Below are 23,575 nucleotides of genomic sequence, written 5' to 3' on the forward strand. Positions count from 1 at the left end.
CTCTCTCTCTCTCTCTCTCTCTCTCTCTCTCTCTCTCTCTCTCTCTTTCCCTGTGGGTAATCCAATCCCTCTCACAGGACGACGACGACGGCAGCAGGCCGAGCCAAACCGTTGCACGGACGAGTTTTACAGAGTTACGCGTTTTCCTCCTCCCACACCAAGTTTCACGTAGGAGGAAAGTATATACATATATACATACATATGTGTAATATATATATATATATATACATGAGAGCAATGCTAGCGGACACGAGCGAGCAACCGGCCTTAATCAGGCACCGTCGATCGGAGCGACGCCCTTCCATTACGGAGAAATCGTTTCAAGGGTTTCGAGTCGTTCCAATGTGTATGACTATACATATATACATACATACGTACGTACGTACGTATGTACGTATCTACTGACTAGGAGTGTTAAAGATCAATCTTTCTCTTTCTCTTTCTTTTACTACTTTGTACATGTACCTTCTCGATCCTTCGAAAAAGAGAGAAACGAGAATTATATTTATTGTAACAAGGATAGAATCAAATTTTACACATACAAAGTGATTACGTCGGATTATTGTCGATAACTTTCTCAAGGAAAAGTTTTCTTTTATTTTTTATTAATATCTGTACGATATACGCGTAAACAGAGAGAGAGAGAGAGAGAGAGAGATAGGATAACACGTTATTTGACTAAAAATAAATGGAACGGATTGAAGATTTTAACCGTACAAAAATTACGCGTACCCACTAACGTTTTTACCAAAAGCAAGAACTTTTTTGACACTAATCTTATTCCAAGTCGAAAGTTTAAGTCGCCGTCGCGGAACTTTAATTAAAGCGTCGACCTTCGCCGGGCATCCTCCTAAATCTAAAGTTAACTAATTCGAGGATTCCAAGAAGTTGACCCGTCCGATCTTACTCTCTCGCTCATTTAACTCGCTCTTATATTTCTCTCTCTCTCTCTCTCTCTCTCTCTCTCTCTCTCTCTCTCTCTCTCTCTGTCTCTCGTTATGCACCTAAGAGATTTCTTAATTATCATCGTACTGCAGCCTCATCTAATTATAAATTAACGAGATCAAGTAAGTACTTAAGAAGGGAAATACCTTTACGTCGAAAAAAATTTTTCTCTATTACTATACTTATCTTTTGAAATGGTATAATTAAAAAATTTTTTCTTTTTTATATTTTGCAAAATATTACCAATAAACTAGCACTCCGTGACGTTCTCAGCTGTTATCAGATGCGCGTATGCATATGCATATGTATGCAAGTGCATTGTATTTCATGTATTTTTATATCTCATTAATATATTCGTATATCCTTATATCTCATTAACGATACTGTTATTATCCATAATTAATTTTCTTTCGTTACGTATGCTTGTTAAATTTTTTACTAACAGATGTTGTTTCCGTCATTCTTTTTTTTTCTCTCTTTCTTTTGCTCTCTCTTTCATACACAACACACATACACACATATATACGTATATACATACATACATATATATATATATATTTATATATGGAATCTTATAGACTCATCTATCCAGAATATTTATTATTAATCATACGAAAGAATTATGAGTCTCGTTTAATTCGAAGAAAGGATACGGTCACGCCCAATCACATTATTCACGTTCACGCTCACGAGCGAATTCACTTGTCGAGGCTATCCATCGTTTCGTGATTATTCGAAGCTCGATTCGCGTACGAAACCAAACCGAACCAGACACGCCCTACCAAACGTAGATTATCACATGGAAACGTAGTACTCGACGAAAAAAGTTTTCGAATTTATGTAACGTCTATCTATTCTTCGAACGAAATGTAATAAACATATACATGCGTATCCATATAAATAAATAACATAAAACATACATATATATGTGCAATATGTATGTCTGATCTGTCTCATCTAATAATCTTTAAACTCTGCGGTTGAATTTTTTAATGATATAATTAAAACATCTATTTAATTAAAACGTCAAGATAACCATGTATATAATTAAAACACACACACGGGAAAGTTATACTTTCTATACATTTTAACAAATATTATCGTCGAGTATATATATATATATATATATATATATATATATATATATATACATATAAATATTTTTAAAACGAGGATTCTAACTGTATATGTTATTACATAGAAACACTTTGATAAACTCGTGAAGAGTATCTTATTAGAAAAAAAATAATAAAAAAATAAAAAAAAAATGAAACGAAAGATAGTCGTCGAGACACAATTTCGTTTAGTAAAAGATTTATAATCTCGCGTTTTGGACCATCTCATAGGACATTCCACAGGACGTAATAAAAATCAATCTTGTCTCTTTCTCGTCCTTTCTGACAGTTAATACCGACCCTTTTTTTCTCTTCTTCTCTTTTCTTTTCTTTTCCCCGTCGAAGCGTAACCCATCGCAAGAAGAAACGGAGTGAGACGTAGAGACCACGTGAGCCGGGAATTTCGGGATAGCTTACTCTTCCCACGGGATAAGAGTTTGACGGGACATCGTGTCCTGTCTCAGTTAACACGAGAAGGAACATCGAAATTGGGACTCTCCACGTCGATGCTCTTCTTTACTCGTCGTTCTAAAAAAGATCGTGCCAGGTAAAGGTGCCCTTAAAAACCGAAATTTGTGACTCGACGATACTCAAACGAGTCGAACCAAAGTTCTCCTTGGTTCTCCCTAAAACAACGGTGTAGAGTTTCCTTAATGTCTCTTGCCGTATCTCGGGAACGCAGTAAATAACCTGCGAAAAATGCCTGCTTCGAAGGACCACTTATTTTCTTTTATCTATCTCTCTCTCTATATATATATATATATATACAAACATATTTTTTTCTTTTAACGTATATAAACCCGCATGTACGAATATATTCACACAAACACATATATTCACACATATTTACACACACACACACACACAATCCTTCCAAAGTGATATCGTGAAAAAGAATCTCGATACGATATCTCCTTCGATTTCACTTTATTACCATTTCTCCAAGGAACGAGACAAGGATCGTTAGAATAATTGAAACGATGGGAGATGACTAATATAAACGAAGCGTTCGCGTCGGACGATTAGTAAGTACGAGTTTTATTAATAATAAAAGAAAAAACATATACACATACGTACATATAAACATTGAGAGGAAACGCAAGAAGAAGAAAGAAAAAAAGAAAGAAAGAAAGAAAGAAAGAAAGAGATAGATAGAAATATAGAGATGAAGAAAATAAACAAGATAATGTTATAGATGAGAACCTCTGTAGTATCGGTCGTCATAAGTCACTCAGCGTGTGGCGTAGAGGAAAACATGCTCGCAGGACTCTTCTCCTCCTCTCTCTCTCTCTCTCTCTCTATCTCTTCGTTCATTCTACTTTTTTTTTTTCTTTACCAGTACAAACACCATCTTCCTTTCTCCCTCCCTCTCTCTCTCTCTCTATCTCTATCTCTCTCTTCTTCTCTCTTTCTCTTTTCTGTTTTCATCTTCTTTGTGTTTGCTCTTCTTCTTGCGAGTCAAAGCAAGGCGAGAGTTGAAGGTCATGCTTGGTAAGGATCCTTCGTTCCTTAGACACTCCCAAGCGGTCCAGGACATCGCGTTGCATCCCGCTGGGATTTTAGTCGGATCCAACCATTCCCTTTTCTCTCTCTCTCTCTCTCTCTTTTTCTTTCTCTGTCTCATATTTCTATCTCTATCACCCTTAATCCCCTTGGAACGTTCGAATTCGGTCGTTCAGCTAGCTCCAACACGACGATAGAAAACGTCGATAATTGATTCCACGATCCTATACTCACCAATGATAAAGCATTCACGAAGAAAGAGATAGATAGATAGATAGATAGATAGATAGATATATAAGAAGAGATAGAGATAGAGATATAGAGAAAGCATTGTGACGGAAAGGGAATGCAGCGGATAACGAATGACTTCGTTAATCCAACAAATAGGATTCCAAGTGCGACGAGTCAGACTTAATTCCAATCATGCTTTCTCTCTCCCTATCTCTCTCCCTCTTTCTTTCTTTCTCTCTGCTGTATGCATTCTATCTTCCCGTCTATCTGTAGATGCTTTTAACTCGTAACGTTGATTGTGGTTCACTCGAATTTTTGCTCCCTGTCAGATTTAATTGTTTACTTTTGTTTGTTTTTTTAAATTCAATCAACATTTCTCACGTTTCTTTTTCTTTTTTTCTTTTTTTTTTTTTTCGTCGTTTTAACAATCTGCTAAAAAAGAAAGAGAGAGAGAGAGAGAGAGACAGGAACGAATGTTTTCGAGTGTAAATGCAGGTGATAAAAAGAGAAGAAATATTTTCGTGGGTTCTCTTTATGTGTGTGGAAGTGAGGAAGCAAATTGTAAGAATGAGAAAGAACGAAAAAGATCGTGAAGTTGTAGGAGGATTTCTGCGGGGCGAGCAAAGCCGCACGGTTCTCAAATTTCCGCTTCGAACGTGATCTTTTTTCGGACGTGACACGTCCGTTGCTACCAACAGAAAAGACAGAGAATGTTAAGGGTAGGAGAAGGGAGAAATAAAAAAAAAAAAAAAAAAAAAAGAAAAAAGCAATCGTTTGGCTCTTGACGCGTACGACAACGCGTATGGTGTCGTGTAACATTTTATTCCGTATCTCGAGTTTCTCTTCATGATATTTAATCGATCCAAACGCATATACACTCGAACACATATACATTTTACTCGTACGTATCTATGTAGATACGTTCTACCTTATTTAACAAGCGGTTTCCACTTTCCTCGTTTGTCTCCATTTCTTTCTATCGTGAAAGATCGTCAGATAAAATGTAATTCTACATATAGTAATCCCACATAAGAAATTTTCTTTGAGAAACTTTTTTAGTATCTTTTTAAGGTTTTCAAAGTAGAGATAACATCATCGTTTTTTTCTTTTTTTTTTTTTTTTTTTTTTTATCACGAGGAATATATTTTTAATCGTCAAGTCAAGTTTGAATTATTGATCAATTATTTTTTTTTTTTTTTTTATTGGGAAAGATATTTTAAACGAAATTTTTATTGTATACTCTCTTATCGAGAAATGTTTAGATAAGATGCAATATATAAGATGCAAAGACGTGATTTTTATAATTACGTATAATTGAAAAACTTACGATCTTCGTAATTAAATCATTGTTCATTGATTGATTTTCGATAACGAAGAATAACACCGATCGAATAATTATATCAATCGTGATAATCCCTTGAGATATCTCGGGTAATTGGATTTACGTTTGATGAAAGAAAAAAAAAAAAAAAGAAAAAAGGAGGGGAAAAAGGGAAAAAAATTGTATAATTTAATTTACGTGTTAGAATTGATCATTCGATGTTAGCATGCAGTAGTAGTATCTTGGAAGCACTCAAGTCCGGAAAAGACCAGGAGTAATTCATCCAAAAATAGATTCCGCGTGTTCTGGCATACTGTGTACGAACGAAACATCTGCGAGATCGATCGGTGAACGAGAAGAAAAGGATCGATATTATTCATCGTCAATCCCTTCTTTTTCGTTTTTTTTTCTTTTCTCTTCTTTTTTCTTCTTTTCTTCTTTCCATTCGGAAACGCCTGGAACGCGTCGTTATCGTCGTAAGGACAAGAAACTAAAAGGGAATACGGCATATTGCTCAAGTAGGCCATACGGTGGATATACTCAACGATTATACATATACTACTACATAACTACCTTACGTAGGAAGAACTCGAAAGGAGAAATTGAATTTCAAACGAGCTCTCGTGAAATAAAGGAGTACTGTCGACCATAGAACGCATAAGTTGAAATCGAAAAGGGTCGAGAGGTACCATCGAATACTTATTTCATCAACTTTACCTTACTACCTGCCATTAAGTTTCAATAAGATCACGTATTACAAATAATATGTGATAAATATTAAAAAAAGATTTTTTTTTTCTTCATTTTGTTTTCTTTCTTTCCTCTTTTTCTTTTTTTTTTTTTTTAATCTTCTTTTCAATACGATCTTATAAAGTAATCTTGATGCACATATCGATACATTGAACGAGATAATGATTACACGTGATCGACGTAATTACATTTTTTCGAATGATTAAAAAAGGAAATAAACATTGTCGACTAAAAGAAGAATATTGAAACGACGTAAATAATTAAATAACATTGAGAGTTAAAGATAGATATGTATGATATAATCTTATTTAATCGTATTACTTCAATATTTTATCGTTATATATTTGGAATAATGACGACTCTATTGGGATATAAAATATGTAAAATATATAAAATATGTAAAACTGTTCAACGTTGGTTAATAATTAACCGATAATATGAAAATTAGAAGTGAAAAAGAAAGAAAGAGAAATAGAGAGAGAGAGAGAGAGAGAGAGAGAGAGAGAGAGAGAAGAGATATACGGCGACAGTAGTGTGTCATATTTTTTTTAAATAACTCCTTCGAAAAGCAACTTCAACAAATTCATAATTACATGTGACAATATAATGACAGTGGAGATGTTAAGAGAAATTTAAAACGAGAGAAAGAAAGAGAGAGAGAGGACGAGAAGTAGCAGGTCGATCATCGTCGAAAAAAGAAACGAGGTAACGTGGGCGAATAGAGTAATCGTCGATGTGTAGGCGATATTCATTTCTCTCTCTCTCTCTCTCTCTCTCTTTCTCTTTCTCTCGTAGTAATCATTTTTTCAAAGGCGTCAAATTCGTGAACGATAAAACACAACGCGCAATAACACGATTGTTGTTTTGATTTGAAGCGAATATAAACGAACGAGGAGAAACAGAAGAATATAAGTAACATGTACATATACGTACAAATAGAAAAACACAAAACATACGCCATACGTACGTTTGTGTATATATATATATATATATATATATATGTATGTATGTATATATATATTATACGTAAGCTAACAATTTTTTTTCTCTTTTCTCGTCCTCGCCATTTTTATTGGACGTTCTCTCTTAGTCACAATCAGTGATTCAACGAATACTAGCTACTACTATTATTACTACTATTACTACGACGACAACAACGACGTTTACACGAAGTTCGTTTCCGCTTGACTACTCCAAAGAGTAGTCCGAGACGTCTCTCGTAAACGAGAAGAAGACTCGAGCGAGAAGAAAAGCTCAGACGAAGAAGAGGAACGGAACGTCCATTCATCGTCGATCGGAACGTCGGATGTTCCTCCTCCTACTTCACCTCCTCTTCCTCCTTCGTCCTCTTCCTCTTTTTCTTTCTCCTTCTTCTCCTCCTTTATCTCCTCATTCTCTACCTCCTCCTTTTTCTCCTTCAGCGAGCAGTCTGACTGCTGCTGCCTGCGTGGCTCGCATTTGAATATGAAAATATGCCACGAATTAAAATAACACCGGCACGACGTGACGCGCGAACTTAAATAATTCATGGACGACGAGGAGGGATTTTGTTCCTCTCTCCTCTTTTCCCCTCTCTCTCTCTCTCTCTCTCTCTCTCTTTCTCTTCATCTCTCTTTCTTTTTGGTACGCGCACGCGCGTTCTCAGTCTGTCTCTCGATCTTCTCTCACTTTCTCTCTATTTCTTTCTCTTTTTGTTCTACGAACACCCAAGCACGAGTGTCTCCGAGTATCTCAAGGTGGCTGGCTCTCACGAGAAAGATGGGGTTGTCTCATTCCTCTTCGATCGTTTCCCACTTTTCCCTTCGTTTACGATGAATCAGCCAACGAACTAAGGAAATCTACGAGAGACTTTATCCCGATTTTATCCCATTAGATACATACGTATTAGAGAAAAGAGGGTGGGATGATAAGTGGAAAGAGAAAGGCAGAAATATTGGGAGAAGAAGAGAGAAAAAGAGAAAGAGAGAGAGAAAGAGAGATTTTCGATGTTTAAAGGTCGACATTGAAACTTGTTATTCTATAACAAATCATTTGTAAATTTGTCCTTACACTTTTTGTTTGCTTGTTTTCTTTCTTTCTCTCTTTCACACTCTCTCTCTCTCTCTCTCTCTCTCTCTCTCTCTCTCTCTCTCTCTTTCTCTCTCTCTCTATATATATATATAAACTAGAAGGAGAACTTGCCCGTTAACGAGAAGAACTAGATAGAAGTTTTCTAAAAGTTTACATAAGGAAACGATTTGACCGAACCTTAAAAGTAAATTCGTTATCGAAAAGTTATCGACTTTACCTAAGGTAGTAGTAACGTGCCACTGAGATTTAAGATAGGTATAATACCACTTCTCTTCTTTACTCGATGAAAATACATAGGTTCACCAATACATAGAAACGATGAAACTTTTCGAGGTAACATTAACGAGGAATAAATGAAGAGAAAGAGAGAGAGAGAGAGAGAGAGAGAGAGAGAGAGAGAGAGAGAGAGAGAGAGACAAAGAGACAGAGAAGATAGAGAGAAAGAGAGAGATAGAGGGGTTGAACAAAGAGAGTAGAAACATTTCTCGTGAAAACTATCAAAGTCCTTGGCAGAGGTCCTATTAAATAATTATACGAAGAAGAGAAACGAGAGAATGAGAAGGGCGAGGTGCGAGTTGGGAGGGGTTGGTGGAATGGGGAGGAGGAGGAGGAGGAGGCAGTAGCTACGCTTATCCAAAGAAAGTAAATAGATAGAAAATCGTGAGGTTGAGAAGAAAGTTTCAAGTTTTCGAACGGTGTTAGATTTATTAACTGCTTCTGGTGGTGTGCTAACGGTAGTTAACGCAAGTGTATGCGTGTATGCGTGTGCGTGTGTATGTTCGCGCACGGACTTTATCTTGCCGGTTTAATCTAACCCCCGGTAATGTAAATCATCGGTGACATCGTACCTTTAAAGTTTTTCAAAGCGACCACTTGCGTAAATCATCTGATACCTTCTTATTAAAGATAGAAAAAGAAAAACAGAGAGAGAGAGAGAGAGAGAGAGAGAGAGAGAGAGAGAGAGAGAGAGAGAGAGAGAGAGAGAAAGAAAGCCATCGTATTATCCAGTAAACGATACTTTCTCTTTGTGAGTTGTACGTACGTATCGATGTATCTTTTTCTTTGCTTATCTTCCATCTATTTATCTATCTATCTTTCTTTTTCTTTCTTTCTCACTCTCTTTCTGACTAACGATAAAGTACATTATAGTGTATCTAAAAATATGAGTAATACGTATCGGCAGCTACAAGCAGAATAATAACGGACGAACAAGCTTCCTTTCTTGGCTACATCTTTCCGATACACTTTCGATATAGGGTGTCTCAATTATTTCTTGATCGTAGAACGTTTTCATTTTTTTTTCCTGTTTCTTTTTTTTTTTTTTGTTTCTTTTTCGTCTTTCTTTTCTTCTTAATTGTTCGGTAGAACACAGTCGAATGTTTCCGATTTAAATCACTTAAGATGCAGTAGTAAAAGATATTATTGAATCGTTCGAAATCGTTCCTTGATTAAAATCGAACAAGTATTATGATATGGATGCGTGGTGGCGATCGATGTCGATAAATGGAACGTTTTATTTAACAACACTTTACTCGTTTATCTTACTCGAAGAACTTATCGAATATTTCGAAGCTCGTCGAAGTTGGAACAACAACAAAAAAAAAAAGAAAAGAAAAGAAAAGAAAAGAAAAAGAGAGAGAGAAAGGAAAAGAGACAAAATTAAAAAAAGAAAAAATGAAATGTCATTGTTATCTCGAACGATTTCCTGGATAAAATGACTTTGTCAAATTTTAAGTGCTATGCTATATCCTACATAGGAAAACGTACGCGCGCCAGAAAGAGAGAGATAGAGATAGAGATAGACATTCAGCCAACCAGACAGACGAACAGACAGACAGAGAGAGACAGAGACAGAGATAGACACGTCACATCTGCAGTTGGCTTCGATTTTCGACGACTACCCGTGTTATTTATCGATAAGGCTCGTTATCTCGACAGCATAACGCAATGGAAGGCATAATCTCGCACATCACACTTTGCCTTTCGAATCTTTCTGACGTTCTCCGCAAGAAACTCATCTCCCTCCTTTTACTTCTTTTCTTCCTCTTTCTCCTCCTCCTCCTCCTCCTCCTCCATCTCCTCCTTCTCCTTCTCATCTCCGTCTCGTTTCATATACGAAGAACGGATATGGAAAAGGCGCCTCTAGGGCATCTATCGGAACGAGTTTCGATTTTTATTTCCGTACGTGGAAAAGAAAGTTTATCGGTTGATCGAACTATATATGTATGTATGTGTTTGTGTGTGTGTATGTATGCATATATGTATTTATATATGTACGAACGAGAGAACCCATCGAAAGCACGTCGATCTAATATAACTAGATACGTGATATAAAACACATTAGTTCGTTTCCATATCTCTGTCTATCTCTATCTTTCTCTCTCTCTCTCTGTCTCTTTTTCTGTCTATTTCTCTCTATCTATCTATCTATCTATCTGTCCTTAATCGTTTCGTCATAGACATCGAAGAGGACTTAGCATATCCGTTCATTTATTATATTTAATTATGTTTGTGATAGGAAAATTCTCTTACGATCTTTCCAGTTTTGCTCTTTTAATTAATTCATAGATATCGCGGTATTAATATTAAATATTTTTTATTTTTGTAGTATATATGTATATCAGGTATTTCTAAAATGTATATATATAATAAAAAATATTTTCTAACCAATTTAAAGAAACGTAAACAAATGTATATATGTATTTAACGTTATACAAATTATATACAAGTATTACAATTACATATAAATACATAGATATCAATTCTAACTTTTCAATAAATTTTCTAACAAATTTTCTGACAAATATATATATATATATATATATATATATATATAGAATATTTTTTTTTAACGAAATGGAAAGAGTGTAAGATGTTTAACAAGTTGATGGTGGGAGCTGAGGGCAAGTATGCAGAAAGATGAAAAAGGGGGTAGGAGGGGTGTTGGGGAGTCACTACGAAGAGATTCTGACACGTCTGTAAATTTCATCGTGATCACCGGGGCACGGTTTTACGGCAAACGAAGAAAGAAAGAAACCTCGAAGATGGTGTACCGTAATATTCTGTCGAATTTACGGGCAGGAGAGCGTTACGACTTTATTATGGACGCGACACGGGTAACCCACAGAAACGACATCGATATCACCTTTCTTCCTTCCTTCTCTCTCTCTCTCTCTCTCTCTCTCTCTCTCTCTCTCTCTCTCCCTCCCTCTCTCTCTTTTTCTCCTTCGTTTCTTTGTAAATTCACCCTTTTTACGATCTCTCGATCTTTCGAACGACGGCATAGCGGACACGAGTGTGACAAACGCTTCGTTTCTCTGAGAAAAGTAGCTGCATAATAAGAAAGAGGAAGCTACTTCTCGACTGGACTCTTGTAGAAACTCGAGCAATACTTTACTATTTCTTTCTCTCTCTCTCTCTCTCTCTCTCTCTCTCTCTCTCTCTCTCTCTCTCTCTCTCTCTCCCCCATATTCTTTGATATTTTTTTTACAGGATATATATATATTTATGTATGTATGTATGTATGTATGTATGTATGTATAGATATATCTTTCCAAGAAGTAAATCGATAATAGTAAAGCTATCGATTTCTATACATCGAACTATCAAAGTGTAAATTATAGTTCCATAAAAATGATAATCTCGATCCGACAATCAAAATGACAATCCGACTAACGTATTACCTCTTTTGTTTATTTATTCCTTTTTTTCTTTTATTCATTTACTCATTCATTTTTTTTAATCATTTATATTATATCACACAACATATATATATATATATATATATATATACACGCACATACACTCTATATGCGACTATAGATATTGAACAAAAGGAAGAATATCCTATTGTCTAAATAATAGCGTATTAAATACTCAGAATGTATATGTAGGTAGGTACTTATGTACTTACTTACATATGTATAATAATATAAGAAAGAAATTTTTATAAATCTTACACATAGAACATATGTAGGTACGTTTGTTGTTAAAGAAGCTTTGAATACAAATGCGTGGCCGTTCGACGACACAAAACGCGTTTTATCTGATCGAATAGTTAAGAGGTTGCAGGTAGCTCTTTCTCTCTATTTCTCTCTCTCTCTCTCTCTCTCTCTCTCTCTCCTTTCTCTCCATTTTCTCTATTTCTCTTTCTCTCTCTCTATCTTTCTTTCTCTAGGAATCGTTTCGCCCCCGGAACATTTCTGTTCTTTGGTTTGTGTCCTATCTAGCTGGACTTTGTTCCTGTCGTGTCGACCAAGCTGCATCATTGTATGCACTCCACTTATTGTCGAGAACGTCGTATATCCTTAACGTACTCACAATCACCACAAGAAAGAGACAGAAAAAGGGAGAGAGAGAGAGAGAAAAGGAGAAATTACGAACGCGGAAGGAACTTCTGCTTTCCTGCTTTTTCTCTTTAAATGCAATTTCGAATAGAGTTTCTTTCATCGATTATTTTTTTTTCCCTCTTTTTTCCTCTTTTGTTTCTTCGTCTCTTTTGTTTGCTTCTGCTATTATATCTATATCTATATCTCTTGAAAATTTATTGACAAAATATAAATACATATGTTTTTTTTTTTTTATATAGATATATAATATCGTAGGTCATACACATGGATATTTGTATCTTTTCAAATCTTTTATCGTACCTCTTAAAAAATATTTATATCTTTTCAAAATTTAATTGATGAAAAAAAAGATGATCATTCGTCGAAAGTGATTTCAATATCATTTATTTATATGTATATATGTTATTCATAATTATCTCATTTATAGTATCATATCTTAATCGATTATGTTACGTCTTAAAATGGCGTATTATATTTTTGATATAATTAAAACGTTACTAGGCCGTAAATCTAATTTGATACGAGGTACATTCATGATATCCGTGGTCACAAGTGTTATAATTTAGCGAGAAGAAACGTCGTCGAGCTAAATAAGCGTGAGTTTATGCGTGTGCGGAAGAGAACATGCGGACGATGAATGGAATTTTGTCATTATTCTTACCTATCTTTCTTTCTCTCTTTTCTCTCTCTCTCTCTCTTTCTCTCTCTCTCTCTCCTTATCTATTTATCCATCTATCTTTCTATCTCTGTCTCTGTCTCTGTCTCTGTCTCTATCTCTCTCGTGTCTACGTATGTATATATAAGAAAAGGAAATAAGGCGTAGCTCGGTTCGCAAGTAGTACTCGACGAGCTTCGTTGACGTTATTCAAAGAGAAGAAGAACCTGAAACTGGACTCTCGCGAAGTAGAAGACCGGTATAACGAGTAGTCGACGCGTATTCTCGTGTCTCTTCGAAGAGGAAATGGTCTTCTCTTTTACATGAAAATAGGGGGTGAATTAAAGTCGTTCTCTTTCTCTTCGTTTTTCTTTTTCTTTCTTACGAGAAACTTTGACGACATTGAAATACGAGGTGAATCGTGCGATAAAAAGACGCGCTTATTGAAAACGAAAGAAAAGTCTTCTCTTCGAATGAAATTATTAAAACTTATTATTCGAGATTTAAAAAAAAAAAAAAAAAAAAAAAGAAAAAAAAATCGAAGATTTTCTTCCTCAAAAATAGATCTACTATAATTTTATCGATGATCTCTACTGTGGCGTATAAAAATGGTGATAAAAATAATATTCTCTACGATATCTTGTCAAACTTATTATAATAAAAAATTATAATAATCGATGATAGTGAACAACGATCACAAATAAATGATAAAAAAAAAGATATATATATATATAAAAAAATATATCCCAACGAAAAAAGTTATTATATTACGTAGCAATATATAAGTACGTACACGTTAACTACTTTGCATAAAGAATACACGTGGGTTGCCGGAAAAGATAAAAGAAAAAAAATGAAAAAAAAAAAAAAAAAAGAAAAAGAAAATGTTGCGTGAGTATCGCGAACTCCTCTCGTTAAGAGAACAGAGCAAACATAGAGAGAAGAGAGAAGACAGAAAGAGAGAAAGAGAGAGAAAAAAAACGAAAGAGAAAGAGAAAAAAAAAGAAAAAGAAAAAGAAAGAGAGAGACTCTCGCAGAATTATCGAGGAGGTCTCGAAGAAATCCGACTCCCCGTAGGCGGCTTTGTGGTGCTAAGAAGCGTCGCGCCTACCTGTACCCCATAGCGTTTTATTAAATCTCTTTCTGGCATCTCCACCTCCTTACCTGTCCTACCACCACCAAACCATCACCACTACCAAACCATCAGCATCATCAATACCACTACCAAACCATCACCTTTACCTTCCTCTTCTTCTCCTTCTCTTTCTTCTTCTTCCTTTTTGCCCTTCTTCTATCCCTACCCCTATCCCTATCCCTTCTTATCCTTCTCGTTCTCCTGATTCTTCGTCATCCTCTTCTTGTACACTACTACGGTTTCGAGTTACCAACCACCCTGTTAGTGCTAGTGTGACTAAGGTTGGTGCTTCCTCTGTACATCGAACCCACTGTCTACTTGCCAAGAATGCATCCTAGATCTAAAGCGAGATTTCATGTCCGCCCTTTGTGTCACGCGATTCGAAGCAATTCTACCATAAAACCGACTATAAAACCTTTATCACCTTTCCTGTCCTCGGTTTGTCGATTCGCACATTTAACGTTTAATTTCTTAGATAATATTAATTTATTCTTTAATTATTCTTTATTTATTTTCTTCTTTCTTCCTTTCCTTCGTTCTTTTTCTACTTTTCTTTCCAATTTTTTTTCTCTCCTTTTCTCTTCCTTTCTTTCTGATTTTTTTTCTTTCTATTTTTTCTTGTTTTTTTCTTTTTTTTTTTCTTCTTTTCGTTATACTCCCTTCGTTACGAATATTATATTACAGAATTAATTAGTCCCTTTTTAAGTTAAGTTTTTATATAACCCAAACTTTCTTCCGGCGTTAAGAAGAAAGAAAGAAATCGTATAACTAAAAAAGACTACGTTAGACTGAGCGCAAGTTAAATTTGGCAAGTTATATCGAATCTTCGAAAATTGACAATTAATTAATATCGCGTGGGACAAAGAAAATTAAAAGGAAATTATTCAAATATAGATATCCAAATGTGTGTGTGTGTCTGTGTATAAATATATGTCTACAAAATTTACATGTCATTAAAGCGATTCAATTAACAAATTTACATCGGCGATTTATCACCGATCGTCTCGTTTCGATATAATTAAACATATCGATTATGTTAATAGCATAATAGAAAATCTTTTGAATAATTAAGAATCAATTTGTTCGTTTGAATATCTAAATAATTATACAACGCGTATAATTATTAAAGAGATTAAGATGATTTCTTTCTTTTTTTTTTTTCTTTTTTTTTTGTTTTAAATCATATCGAAAGTAATCAGTGACCGAACGTTACAACAAAGAGTCGACGTATATAATAAAATAAAAATTACAATGCCGGCGTCAGTATTGTTAAGAGAGGAATACGTTTTCGCTGTAATACGTTTCAAAGATTAGTAACCGTCGGGAAGAGATGAAAATTTCTCACGTCCTTTGTGAATCGAACTTTACGGGTAACAATAAAAGATAAATATAATGATAAAAGTCGAAGGAAAAAATAAAGAAGAAAGGGGAAACGTTGAAAGAAGATGCTCCGAAGCAAAAGGCAGATAATGTAATGTATTCTCGGCTTCCCAAGCTTGTAGGAAGCACGAACAGCAGCGTAGTATCAGGGTGGACGCGTGTATCTCTAAACGTATCTTCCGTGCTTTTATATATACGTATACATATATGTATATGTGTGTGTGTATGTATGTATATAGATATATGCATACCTGTATATACGTACATATATATATATATATATATATTTACATGTTGAGTTGCGCCAGACGGATCGCAAGTTTCAAATAAATATGACGCTGAATACGTTATGGATCTCTCTCTCTCTCTCTCTCTCTCTCTCTCTCTCTCTTTCTTTTTTATATACACAGGATAGAAATCACGATCGCGTTACTTCCAACGTGATATAGGCTGAGAGACGAATATCGAGAAATATGAAAGAGAACGACTGTTGGTGATGAGTAGTGGTAGTAAAAGTAATAGTAATAGTAGTAGTAAGAGTAGTAGTAGTAGTAGTAGTAGTAGTAGTAGTAGTAATAGAAGTTGTAGTGGTGGTAGCCACGTTCGCGTGCACCGATGCTGGATGGGTGGTACATATTCCTCCCCCTCCTCTTCACCCTCCTTTCCCTTCCCCCTCCTTCTCACCAATGTCTCCCTTACATCTTTTTATTCGCGAGCAACAGCGACAGAAAGAGACTCGCTTCCCTTTACCTCCCTTTTTTCTTCCTTTTTGCGAGACCCACAACTCTACTCGCCGGCTTGCTCGACGAACGCGATCGAATTCGAGTCTATCAGACACGGAAATAAAGAAGCAAAGGGAAAAAGAGAAAGAGAGAGAGAGAGAGAGAGAGAGGTCTCCCTCGGTCGAGAAAAATCTTTCATCTGTTTAGGGAGGGAGAAAACGTTATTAAATTCGTATAAAGAAAAAGAAGATAGAGAGAGAGAGAGAGAGAGAGTTCTCCTTCGTTCGATCGATATTTAAATGATTCGTTTGAAAAGATAAAAAGGAATAATAATGAAAAATAAATATTTCTAAAACGCTCGTAACGCATGGATGATGATAGTGGAAAAGAATGGGGGAAAAAAAGAAAAGAAAAAAAGAAAGAATCGTTACGATCGAGGATGACATCTCGAAAGAAAAACGATGGACGATGATGGACACGTTCGATCTCACGAAGGACCATTTATTTTCATAATTTATTCCTGCGCCTGTGTACCTGTCAATAAGGATTTACAGATCAACGACGATAAAGCACGCGAGCTGCGTTCAAAAAAAAATAAGAGAATAAAAAGATAAAGAAGAAGAAAAAGAAAAAGGAGCAGAAGAAGAAGAAGAAGAAGAAGAAAATAGAGATGAAGAAGAGAAAGAAGAAGATGAAGAGGAAGGTTCATCGTTGTCCTGTTCGAGGAGAACGATCCTCGTCCATCATCGATACTCGAACACAGAGATAGATAGAAGAGGCAACTCTATTGGATACCAACGAAACGTCAAAGTGTTTGCAAACCTCCAGGAAGCGTAAGAAAAAGTTCTTTGCGAGTGGTCAAAAAGTAAAAGGAACAATAAAGTTCCTCGATGTGAAACTTGAACGAACGATGGAAGGAAGAAGAAGGGCCCACCACCGTGGTGTCCTCCCTCGTGACGAGTGAAATACGTCTGTGTCGTTCCCTCTCTTTTTCCTTCTCTCTCTCTCTCTCTCTCTCTCTCTCTCTCTCTCTCTCTCTTTCTCTCTCTCCATCTCTCTTCTTTTCAACGTGTCGGGCAGAAAACTGGTCGAATACCGGTTAACCCCCGCAGGGACAATGTGTTCCTCCTCCCTCTTCCCTTCTTCCTTTCTCTCCCCATAAAGCTCCGACACGGCACTTTTTCGAAAGGACCGTACATATATACATACATACACATACATATATATATGTGTGTGTATGTGTATATATAGAACGAGGTCTACGTTAGCCGTTAAATAAATTTCTATCGAGCTAGGAAATTGACCAGAAATTATTTCGAAACGCACTTCGTTCCTTATCGGACGCTCCTTCTCATATTTTCCATTTTCTTTTATTTTTCTTGTTGTTATTTTGTTTCCTTTTCTTTTTTTTTCTTCCTTTCTTTCTTTCTTTCTTTCTTTCTTTATTTATTTCTCTTAGAAAAAGAAAAGCTTCCTCGTAATAGCGAGAGTAGGTCTCGTACATATATTTACCATGTGTTACCTATCAGAGAGAGATAAAAAAATGACGCGTCGAAAAAGGGCGTCGATCGGGTGGAACCGAACCGTTACTATTGCTCGAAGAAACTTTCTATATCTCTATCTTCGTTTCTCTTTCCACTGTGTAGCCACCTGGATTTCTCTCTGTCTCTCTTTCTCTCCTTCTCTCGTTCGTTTTACACGTTGATCTTACTACGTACGTTTCTCTCATACCTAAGTATTTAGTGGATATGTATTAGTGATGTGTATTAGTGGTGTGACCGGAGAAGGGGAAAGGTGGGGGAGGTAAGGGATGAGGAGTGGGGAATAAAGGGAACGAGAAACGTTATCTCTTCGGTCCGTGGCTGGCCGCCACTATCATGACTCTTGTGCACTAACTCGAACATACGACGACGGGACACACAGTGCATACCATTCTCTTGTGGCCCGTTTAGGTGATAGGTCACAGGAAGCCTAACGTAATCTGTCTTTCGAGAATCTCAGACGCACTCACGTGCTCTTACTTATCTCGGTTTGGAGAAACGATCTTGTTACAAAAAGAAAAAAAAAAGAAAGAAAGAAAGAAAGAAGGCGAAAGAATACGATAAATTATAGACTAGAATCTTTTTTGTTTTTTCGTTTTGTTTTTTATTTCTCTTGTTCTTATTGGTTGGCCTTCTCTCCGTCTGGCAGAGGGAAAGAGAGAGAAAGAGAGAGAGAGAGAGAGAAGTAACTCCTCGATATAAAGGAGATACTAAAAATTTCTATACTGATTCATCAACAATATTTTCTTAAGGCCCGTACAATACGTTTCCTTTTTTCTCTTAAGAATTTTCTATATCGTATATTGTATATTAAGTAATAAAAAAGAAAAAGAAAAAAGATATGTAGAACATGCGATGAAACGACGAAACTTTAACAATGCAACGAAAGAGAAAGAAAAAATGAGAGCTTTCGAGCTTTTGAGGACTTTTTCTTCCTTCTTCCTTCTTTCTCCTTTATTTTTTTCTACTTTTTTCTCTCTTCTTTTTTTTTTTTTTTTTTGCAAAGTACTGTTCGAGAGAACTCGTAGGGATCGATCAACTGACAAGTGCGCGGAGGCGCCGTTCTTTCCCGCTTCTTCTTCTATAAGCTAATTTCACGTCGAATAAAAGCGTCTAATATGGGCGAAGGGAAAATCCGTTTAGCGTCGCTCCAGCTTCTCAAGATAAATTGGTTTCGGGGTGGGATTTCTAAAGCAGGTTCTACGATGGCAGGAAGTTCAGGGGTACCGCAGGATCCTTTTGTGAAAGCGAGGTCCTCCCTTGAGAATCCTGTCGTGCTCTTTCTCTATCTCTCTCTTTCTCGCTATGTACCTCTATCTACCTCTATCTCTATCTCTCTCTCTCTCTCTCTCTCTCTCTCTCTCTCTCTCTCTCTTCCTTTCTTCCTCTTTCGTATCTTTACTCACGGAGTTGCTTGGACATCGTGAATGTCAACCGTGACCCAACAATAGGACACGGAAGACAACCTAGCACACAGGGGTCGGAGGAGGGAGGAGTTAAGGGAAGAAGAAGAAACGAACGGGAAAGGGAACAGGGATTTTTCAACGAGCGAACTGGACTTTCTGAACACCACCACCGACGTTGAGAAAATCTGGACCCTTTCCTCTGTCTTCTATTTTCTTTTATTTTCTTTTTTTCTTTTTCTTTTTTGCTGTTCTTTTTTTTTTTCTTTGACGTCTTCATTTCGACGATTGCACCATCGTTCTTTCTTCTTGACGTTTATAAAAGAAAGAAGGGCGAATGGATGGATGGGTGGATAGATGTATGGATGGATGGATGGATGGATGGATGGATGGATGGATGGAATGAAGGAAGGATAAGGAACAAAAAAGGAGAAACTTTTCGATTATTCGAATACACAGGACTAAAGGGACAAAGAATTTTTTGTTTTGTTTTGTTTTTTTCCTTCTGTTTTTGTTTCTTTTTCCCTTTTTCGTTTTCTTTTTTTTATTTATTTATTTATTTTTTTTTTTATTTGTTTCTTCACTCTTTTTTGTTCCTTTCCCCTTTTTCTTTTTCATTTTAGCTTAAAATCAGCTATAGCCCATTTTATATTACGGTAGCGAGAAAAGTTTCTTCCACGATAGGTCGAAGTTTCGATTACACCGAAAAAGTGGTGGGGGTACCGCTCGTTTCCATCTTCGTCGAGGTAGAAAGAACGAGAAAGAGAGAGAGAGAGAGACTTTTTAACGCGTAACAATGAATAAAAGCCAACAAGAAGAGAGAGAGAGAGAGATTTTCACTAGCACGGTCGAGACTTATCGTTGAGAGAATAAATTGTTAGAAAAGCGAGTTAAGAAATAAAGAGAGAGAGAGAGCGAGAGAGAAGAGAGAGAGAAAAGAAAGTTTTCTATAGTAGATATGTATCCCTCGGAAAACTTTTCTCTCTCTCTCTCTCTCTCTCTCTCTCTCTCTCTCTCTCTCTCTCCTTCGTTCGATTTCTTAACTTCTTTTTCCTCCGTTTCTCTCGAATAATTTGCTCATGCGGAAAGTTCATTGTACAGATGCGCCCGGAGAGTATTTCTATCCAAAACATTTTCAATCTAATTTATTTTCATTCATTTTCATTCCGTTTCCGCGATTTATCCCTCCTATCCTGAGGAGATTTATTTCTTGAAGAAAAAAGAACATGCTAGTATAATAGAAATAGGTAATATATAGATATATAAACTGACAAAGAATCAAAACATTGTTACTTCGAACGTAATAAACAGAGATAGAGATAAATAAAGAGAAAAAGAGATAGAAAAAGATATAAACAAAGTCGTTTAAAGGTGAACAACGATATAGTTAAAAGGAAACTACGTAGAAATATATTTGAAATAGAGAAATAGAGAAAGAGAGAGAGAGAGAGACGGAAAATAAAATGTCTCTTGGTCAAGTGCAATGCCCTATATGCCAGGTCGAAGGACTATAATGGACCATACTCATCATACACGGGGAATTACCGAAGCCATCAGCAACTCGCGGTTTTGCTTTCTCTTTTTTCTTTTATTTTCTTTTTTATTGCTTTCTTACTTACTTACTTTCATTCATTCATTCATTCTTTCTTTCTCTATCTGGTGACACGAGATCATAATCAGAAACAATCCTCGTTCATTCGTCGTTACTCCGTGGCGTGTATTACCTAATCGTTGATGTGTAATTTCGTCGAAGCCGCGAAACGAGTGGTGGAATCGAGCAACTAGGGGAAGTCAACGAGCTACCCCTAGTCGATTTCTTGACTATTTCAGAAACGTCAAGGGAAACCGGTCGAGCCCTTTAGGGTCTTTCTCCTTTTTCCTTTCTGTTTCTTCTTCTTCTTCTTCTTCTTATCCTTTTTCTTTTTTTTTATAGGGATTAAGCATATCGTTGCACTTGCAAAATGGAAGTCCATAGATAAATTAAAAATATGAATAAGGAATAATAAAAAGAAAATCATAATGTTCATAATCTCTATTAACTTAACATATATGCATACACACACACACACACATATATATATACACGTACACGTACACGTACAAACTTTAAATATCGTGTAAATTAAAATTCAAAAATCCTTTTTAACTCGGCCCCCATTATTAATATTAATGATATCACATCGTTTTATAATTTCACAGAGATATATCTGCGTTATAGAAAATCGTGTTATAGTTTATCAACGTAATCCGCATATTAATATGCAGTTAACTTAACACTTCCCTCGCGTGTCGTTAATATTCGATTTAATCGGCATTTTATCATACTCAGGGATCGCAGAAATTGAAAAGCCTTACTTCCTTTATTTCGGATCAAGCAACTTTCTCGACACCGTAGGCGCGATAGTCTTTGATCGATCGACTCTGTACACGTTTGCCTCTATGATCGATAGCTTGACGATAACAAAAATACCGCAAAGGGATATTCCATCATTTTCATCAATTCCTTTTTCTTCTTTTAGAATTCTATAATGACCGAGTATCGAGCGTCGGCGAGTGTCGATAATAGAAGCGATAAGTTATTAACACGTTCGCTGACAGCTGATCTTACGCGTGGACCGACACTTTATGAGAGATCGGAAGACTTTAATTTTTATCGATAACAGGTACTACTTTTATTTCTTTTTTCTTCTTTCGTTTTATTTTTTTGACATCTCATTTTTTTCCCCTATTTTTCTTTCATAAACCCTACGGGTACAAATTCCTTTCTTCTTCTTCTTCTATTTTTTGTTCTCTTTCCCTTTACTTCTTTTCTTTCTTTCTTTTTTTTCTTCCTTTTCATTATCGTTACTAATATTATTTTATATCATACATACTTATGCACGATACTAATTTATTTATATTTCGATTTAACACGCAGTAAAAAATTCATGTCAAACATAATTGCTCGATCGAAACGAGCAGAGCGCAAGTAAAAAAGAGAACATTTTTTTGATCTCTCTTTTTTCCTTCTCTCTCTCTCTCTCTCTCTTTTTTTTTTTTTTGAAAAGAGGAGACAATTTCATGGAAGACAATAGAACACGATTACGATCTATGTGAAAAGTTAACATACATACATCCATACAACATTGATGAATCTCATTCTATGAGACAGTATGTAAAGGCAAAAGGTGTCGTTGTCATTAGGCCTGCGGGCAGAGGAAGTTGGGCATTAAAAGGGGGGCAAAAACGTGGTATTAAAGATTCGTCGGTCATCATTCTCCTCTCTTCTCTTTCCTTCGTTCTTCCTCTGTCTCTCTTTCTCTCTTTCTTTCTCTCTTTTTCGATCTCTCTCTCTCTCTCTCTCTCTTTTTCATTGCAGGTGTACAACGCGATGTCTTCGAACGCATCGTTATTTATCGCTCGTTTCTCGCCATCTCTCCTGAGGGCCTTACTCTTGGTTATTTATGTCGAACGGGAGTATAATTTTTTCGAATGCACGAAGGGACCCTACGAGTAGCGAACATTTGGGCCCTTCTTTCCAACCTTGGTATATGACGTCATTCACCAGGCGAATTCGAGAAGGACCTTTACTCATTCTCTCTCTCTCTCTCTCTCGTTTCACGTAGAGTAGTAACGTAGTACGAGTCGAGTTCGTGTTGTAGATCTCGATCGTACGTTCTCTAATCTTCGTTTCGTTAACCAGACTCTCTCTCCTTCTCTCTCTCTCTCTCTCTCGATACGAAATCCTTCGGAGATGGTTCACTGCTAGATCTCTCGATCCTGATACGAGAAAGGACTCGAGGAGAACCGGTCGCGACCGGGCCTACACCGGAGGAGGTGTATCGTTAAAGCAACGATCGAAAAATCTTACCTAGTAGAAGTCGAGCTTGCTCGAGACGATGTCGTTCTCTCTTTCTCTTTCTTTTCTATATCCGGTACGAGGACGAAGACGACGAAGGAAAGGAAGAAAGAGAGAGAGAGAGAGAGACTCTCTCTCTGATAGTCGTCGGACCTTTCCTTCCACGCAATTAAAAGAAAGAAAAAAAGGAAAAGAGACGAAAAAAATCATCCCCCACTCCTATTCTCTCTGTTTTCTCTAATTCGATCGATTCGAAAAATCATGACGATCTTCCTCGATTAAAAAAAAAAGGAAAAGAGACGAAAAAAATCATCCCCCAACCCTATTCTCTCTGGTTTCTCTAATTCGATCGATTCGAAAAATCGTGGCGATTTTTCTCGATCAAAAAAAAGACAAAACAAAAAACAGAAGAAACAAAAAAAGAAAAAAAGAAGGAATACGAAACGAAAAGAAACTCGTCTAAAAGAAAGGAAGAGAGAAAGAGAATAGATATATGGCGTAACGAGATTGCCTTTAATTTCTTTTACCGGTCCGTTTTTGCAGTATAACCTGCCTCGTTATTCTTCGATAATGGAGAATATTCTCTTTCTCTCTCTCTCTCTCTCTCTCTCTCTCTC

The 23,575-nt window shown here is 36.3% G+C and overlaps 1 protein-coding gene across 6 annotated transcripts in view; it reads left to right on the top strand.

Annotated features, from left to right (window-relative positions):
• The window catches only part of LOC122634239 (frizzled-2-like), a 132,056-nt gene that overhangs the window by 67,137 nt on the left and 41,344 nt on the right, over positions 1 to 23,575 (top strand). The window contains exon 2 of one of the 6 annotated variants that reach the window (XM_043822979.1): positions 21,640 to 21,783. The exons of 4 other annotated variants lie outside the window; for them this stretch is intronic. Coding sequence is in view for 1 of the 2 variants with exons in the window: in XM_043822971.1 (XP_043678906.1) it covers positions 22,592 to 22,646 (55 nt within the window). In the remaining variant the exon portion in view is untranslated. Of the gene's footprint in view, positions 1 to 21,639; positions 21,784 to 22,576; positions 22,647 to 23,575 lie in introns of those variants that run through there. One more of the 6 variants, XM_043822971.1, reaches the window with a different exon arrangement.

This window comes from Vespula pensylvanica, chromosome 14 (assembly GCF_014466175.1).
Source record: "Vespula pensylvanica isolate Volc-1 chromosome 14, ASM1446617v1, whole genome shotgun sequence".
In the NCBI taxonomy this organism is placed as follows: Eukaryota; Metazoa; Arthropoda; class Insecta; order Hymenoptera; family Vespidae; genus Vespula; species Vespula pensylvanica.